The sequence below is a fragment of the Myotis brandtii genome, unplaced genomic scaffold, assembly GCF_000412655.1.
Source record: "Myotis brandtii unplaced genomic scaffold, ASM41265v1 scaffold314, whole genome shotgun sequence".
Classification (NCBI taxonomy): Eukaryota; Metazoa; Chordata; class Mammalia; order Chiroptera; family Vespertilionidae; genus Myotis; species Myotis brandtii.
The window spans coordinates 3,085,884-3,091,883 of NW_005362033.1; the positions used below are offsets into that span (position 1 = coordinate 3,085,884).

The 6,000-nt window shown below is 39.2% G+C and overlaps 1 protein-coding gene across 12 annotated transcripts in view; it reads right to left on the minus strand.

The window, feature by feature from the left end:
* The window catches only part of NCOR1 (nuclear receptor corepressor 1), a 241,681-nt gene that overhangs the window by 3,220 nt on the left and 232,461 nt on the right, over positions 1–6,000 (minus strand). For all 12 annotated transcript variants that reach the window (XM_014542879.1, XM_014542885.1, XM_014542878.1 and 9 more), the window contains 2 exons: positions 3,102–3,155; positions 2,435–2,656 (listed from right to left, as the gene is read on the minus strand). In XM_014542879.1, coding sequence (XP_014398365.1) covers positions 2,435–2,656; positions 3,102–3,155 — 276 coding nt within the window. The remainder of the gene's footprint in view (positions 1–2,434; positions 2,657–3,101; positions 3,156–6,000) is intronic.

A 6,000-nucleotide genomic window follows, 5' to 3' on the forward strand; every position in this document is an offset into this window, starting at 1 on the left:
GCTTAGGAAATCAAAGCAGGTTGACACAACTCTTAAATCCTCACTACCCTCCCCCACCAACTCAGAAGCATGCAGAAGAGCTATCACACCACCCAAGGAGACGTGTCAAAGGGACAAAAAACGCAGAACGGAACCCCTCCAGGGCACCAATGGACCTCAGCAGAAATTCCCAGGAGTGGGAAGCCCCGGCTGGGCTCCAACATAAAACATTAAAAGAGCTCAGAAGAGATCAGAGCCTAGAACTAGGTTGTCAGCATCTTCCTCGCCCAGCAGAACCACTTCATCCTGCCCCATGCCCTTCAGGGTACAGAAAAAAAGTAGGTACAAAGCAACTCCTATGCCTCCAACTATCTGGAAAGAAATGCAAGTCCTTGATGATAAGAGAATATATAATAGAACAAGGGGGAGAAGGTGCTTCGTACACTGAAGATGAACTTCAAAATACACGAAGCCAGTTTACAAAAGAAGCTCAGAGAAGAGATAATCCAAGAATGAGGTGAAAAGGCAGGAAACAAAATACCCAAGATGATAAGAGACATAACAAAAAGGGAATTATTAGCACAAAGGAAAAATTTTTCAGAGATAGAGGAAAAGCAACAGCAAGAGATCAAGATGATCAAAGTAATTAGAAGGTAACAGATATGGAAGACAAGACTATCTAGCAAGAAGATAATCATGTTTCTGGAATGGAAAGCCTAACAGAGAGAAAATAACTCAGTGGACCACTTAAATGAACATTCCTCTGAGTATAAAAATCTACCTGAAAATGCAACGCCCCTCCTGTGGTCAGGAAAATCTAATACAAAATGATGAATACTAACACATGCTGATAGTTAATTGAAATTGAGGGAAAAAAGGACTCTTCAGGCAGAAAAATTGTCACCTGCTAAAGAGGGCCAAAGTTGGGGGGCACATCTGGCCTTATTTCTTATATAACAATGAATGTCAGAAAAAAATAAGTCTATAGGATGTTTGGAGAAAAGTATGTGTTAAGAATATTATAACCTGCCCTAACCGGTTTTGTTCAGTGGATAGAGCGTCGGCCTGCGGACTCAAGGGTCCCGGGTTCGATTCTGGTCAAGGGCATGTACCTTGGTTGCGGGCACAACCCCAGTAGGGGGTATGCAGGAGGCAGCTGATCGATGTTTCTAACTCTCTATCCCTCTCCCTTCCTCTCTGTAAAAAAATCAATAAAATATATATTTTTAAAAAAGAGTATTATAACCTGCCAAGCTGTCATTTCAAAGATAAAGGCAACAAAAACATATTCTCTAGCATGGAATTTCTTGGATGATAGCATCCTCTTTGAGAAAATGGAGTGTGAAAACCTCACCTAAAGAAATGCCATAAAAATGGATGACACAACCAGGGTAATTATAATTGTGTAATAGTCACCAATGTTATAACCTTAAAATACACACTGAATGAATGAAAATCAAAGGTAAGAGCAGGAAGGGGAAGACAAAGCTCATCTTTCAGAGCAGGAAGTGAACCCCCATTGTCCTAAAAGGAATATACTTAGGTAAAAACAATAAAAACCTCTAATCTCTAATCTTTTTCTTAACCTTAGTAAGATCTTTTCCTTGACAATAACAGAAAAATAAACCTGAACTAAACCTGAAATAATGCTGACCTTCAGGTAATTTTTTAAGAATAAGAGAAATTCTCAAAAGATTAAGAAAAAAAGTTACGGCTCAGTCGGTGTGGCTCAGTGGTTGACTGTTGACCTATGAACCAGGAGATCATGGTTTGATTCCCGGTCAGGGCGCATGCCCAGAGGCAGCCGGTCAATGATTCTCTCTCATCATTGATGTTTCTCTCTCTCGCTCTCCCGTCCTCTCTGAAATAAAAATATATTTTAAAAAAGGTACAAATAAACATTAAAAGCTGAGTGTCACTCGTTTGTGTGTGCTTGCTTTAATAGGATGTACACGATGATTTCATTATTTTCCCTTTTATGTGTGTCCATCCAGTAACATGTCCGCAATGATGCTCATTCCTTGAAGAACACTAGCTTTCTGGGTAATGTAATCTCTAAAGGTTTTTTTTCCTTCTTACTTTTTTCTATGGTATAAAATTCTTTTATGATAAACTATCATTTTTATTACAATAGTAAGTCACTTTTATTCAAAAGCAGAATATGAAATTGCACTTGTGTTATAACTATAATGTATGCACACAGATAAGGACTAGATGCAAACAAAAATAAAAACAGCTATGCTGGAGGGTGACACTCTGGGAAAAATTTTGTCTTTATTTTTGTTCATGTGACTAAAATGTCTGAGCAGGATAAAAAATTATTTTAAGTAACTAAAACCCTCAGAGGTTATTCTGCACATGTAAATGAAATCTCTTAGTGATGCATTAGAACTTGGGGAATAAATTGGCTTTTCCTTGGGAAAGAAAGAGAAGGGCACTAAAATGCAAACCTTACCTGAATGAGGCGATGGGTCCCCTTCTTCTCTCCGCATCTCCCCACTGGTCACAACTGAGGTGCTGGCACCACCGGGCACCACTCCCACAGGCTGGGACATGACAACACCATGGTCCTCAACCTTGTCATCAAAGCTTCCCATGAGAGCCTTCCTGATAATATCTTCTAGACCAAGATTACTGGCAGGATCAGCGAAAGAATGACCCCTAGAGCTAATTGAACCTGAAAGAGACACACACAACATTCTGCTTATTTCTGAGATCCATCGGGAAACAGAAATGAACAGACTACACACAGTCCTTCAGTTCACTGAGTACACCACTAAGAGCCCACACAAAGACCATCTAAATCCACCAATAACTCAAGGAAATGTGTTTTTCTTGGCTAAATGACTGTCTCCCACTTGTGCTTAAGTTACTAAGACAGTTTTCTTCTCTTTTGTTTCCTAGATTCTATGCTGTTCTTTAATCGTTTTCTCTTTGTTCACTCATCTTTTCAACATGTATTTATTGAATCTCAATTCACTATTTATTGCTATCTCCTTGATTAAATTACGAGCGGTTAATAATTTTTGTTAGTGAAGTAGTCCCCTAGGATGCAGTCCGTACTCCATACAAATTTGTTGGATTGACTGCTATCATACCAATTTCATTGCAAATAATCTTACCTGAGGTAGTGACTGCTGGCAGGTTAAAGATCTCAGTTCCTGGCTGAGCAGCTGCTGTATTTAAATAAACATTCAAGTTAATTGAAATATGATAATCATGTACATCAAAAAATGATAGTCTCAAAAAAAATCCCACAATAAAATTGACTGTTTTCTTTTCCATGATCTCAACTTTATTTTTTCACCCATTAATATAAAGTGAAAGAAATAATCTTTTTAAAGAAAGGAAATCAGGAAAATTTGGGGTGAGGTAGGAAAATCAAACAGGACCAATACAACACAGCGGAAGGAAAGGGACTGCACTGCTGGAGAAACACCAGCAGGAGAGGCGCTATCAGAATCGGAGTCCAGGCTTGCTGGAGAAGGAAGTGTGGCTTAGACGACTCTTGCAGATGGATGTCAACAAGCTTGAGGCAGCCTGAGATGAGATCCGGGCAAAGGCAGCTTAATGAGTAGTATGAAAAGGACCCTGTGTTTCCCTACCATGGTTAACTGGAAACTTCGTCAATTACCAGGATCAGACACACATTCTGCCTGGTGATTCTTTTCATTCCTGCTAACTACAATCTCTAATTTGTATAGTTTGAATGACAACAGCTGGGACAACCTGGGAACTACCTATAAAAAGCACTGTGCCAGAAACAAGGAATTTGGTAACATAAATGGTGTTTTTCATCATGTCCCCCAACTTCATGTAAACAACGGGAAAAAGAAAGAAGAATGTAAGAAGTGGGTGGCTAAACAAATGGTGTCCCGGAGAAGATTCTGGATGAGACCTTAGGAGGATGGATTCTTTCCAAGAGATGAAACCTATCTGTGAAGATGGGGGGAGGAAGGGTGCATGTGCTTAGAAATAAACTCGTCATTAGAGAGTTTTAAACTGGCAAGAGGGGAGACCTATCTTCAGAAAGAACTATAAAACAATAACTGAGGACAGTCTATTTACTAATGGGCCAGGTAAACACTCAACCTGAAATAACAAAGTGATAATAAATACAGCCTTGTAGTTATCACAAAAGTTTGTGAAATAGGACTCATTCATTCATTTTACAAGTATTTAATGAGCAATTATTTGGTTGAATCATTAAAAAATCACCTTATTGATCAAAAATGGTCAGGTGAAAACAATTTCATGTCCTGTAGCCAGTGGCAATACTGTAGGATACTGGACATAAAAGGCACTTCTTTTACCTACTGAGCTTCCAGTTCAGTGAGAATCACGTGGGTAGCTTAGTAAAAGCACCAATTTCCTTCCTAGGCTCCTGTTATTCACATAGTGAAGGAGCAACCAAGAAGTTGTGATGGATACGATATGAAAGTTTGGACCTCCGACTTAAAACTGCTGATCTTTCTCAGTGATACTTCTTGGTCAGAACTGAATGTGCCTTGGAATCCCCTGAGGCTCCTGGCTCCTCAGTACCAGCGATTTTCAACTGGTGTGCCACTGCGGGACTTTCTAAAACATGCAACACCTGACTATTAGTCAGGGCACTGACTTCTTTTCCCTTACATTGTCAAATAAAAAATGACGACAGCCAACACAACAATAGCTATTTGGTAGGAATGAATCAAAATTATACCTATTTTTTTTTTTGTCAGATTGGCAAAAAGTATTTTTTGGTGTGCCGTAGAATTTTAATTAGTTTATGTGTGTCATGAGATCAAAAAAGCTGAAAATCGCTGCTTAATATAATTCCTTAATTGTCCCATTCCACAATCAAACTGAGTTCTTGCAATAAAACACAAATAACAACCCATACTTAAGCAATTTTGTTAGTACTATGGCCTTAACACATTAATACGTTTTATCTTCCATACTTGTTTCATTATACATTTTCAGAAAGTGGAGACCATCTGTCATTTCAAAAGCACTCAACGTAGAAGCTCAATAAGTAGTTAAATTAATGAATGAGAGAGCTACTCCTAAGGACAGTGGAAAACTTAAGGGAAGAAAACTATAAAGTGGACTTCTTTAATTCATATGGGGCATTTTCCTGTCGAGCATTCCTTTCCCACTGAAACACAACACAAAGACTGGAGAGGATGAGTGCAAACCATACACACATGAAACAATGCTTGGCTGCGCTAAGCCCGTATGTCTCCACGCTCCGACAGACTCATGGCTGGGTTCTGAGAGTCTGAAAACAAGGGCACCATATTTTTGCTGGTGACATTTGAGGAGCTGAAAATAACAGATGAAATGACTAAAGCTTGGAGACAGATGAATGTAATTATACTATTTTTTAAAAAGGAAAAAAGATACCTGTAAGCTGGTAGCAATCCTGGTCAACATTCTAAAAATATTGATCTTTTAGATGATTTTTTGCCACTTAAGATAATCTGCTAATTAAGAGCCAGGGTAAGTTCACAAATAATAAGGGGCAATGAGCTCATCCTTTTCCCCTTTGACATTCAGCCTTTACTAGTCACCAACTGTCACAGATGCAAACACACATCCACCTGGCAGTTTACCGTTCATACCCACAATTTCTTTTAAGAGTCAGGAGACTAGATCCTAGATCACAGAAAAAAAGGAGACTGTGGTATACCCAGAGTTCTGCAAGACATTCGACAAAGTTTCTATGTCACTGGATATACTTGAGGAAAAGTGGATAAGTAAGACTGAGCGATAGTATAAGGGAGTGTGCCAAACAACACAGTGTGAGGACGGTCCTGATTAATGATGCTTATCAACCCAGAGGAAAGGTGTGGGTGCCAGAGCTGTATCCTAGTGGATGTTTGCCAACGATCTCGGTAATCCTATATAATAATCTACACTAATAAAAGAGAAACATGGTAATTGGTGTACGACCGCTACTCTTCCCATTGGCTAATCAGCATATCCTCATGCAAATTAACTGTCAGCCAAGATGGCGGCCGGCAGCCAGGCAGCTGGAAG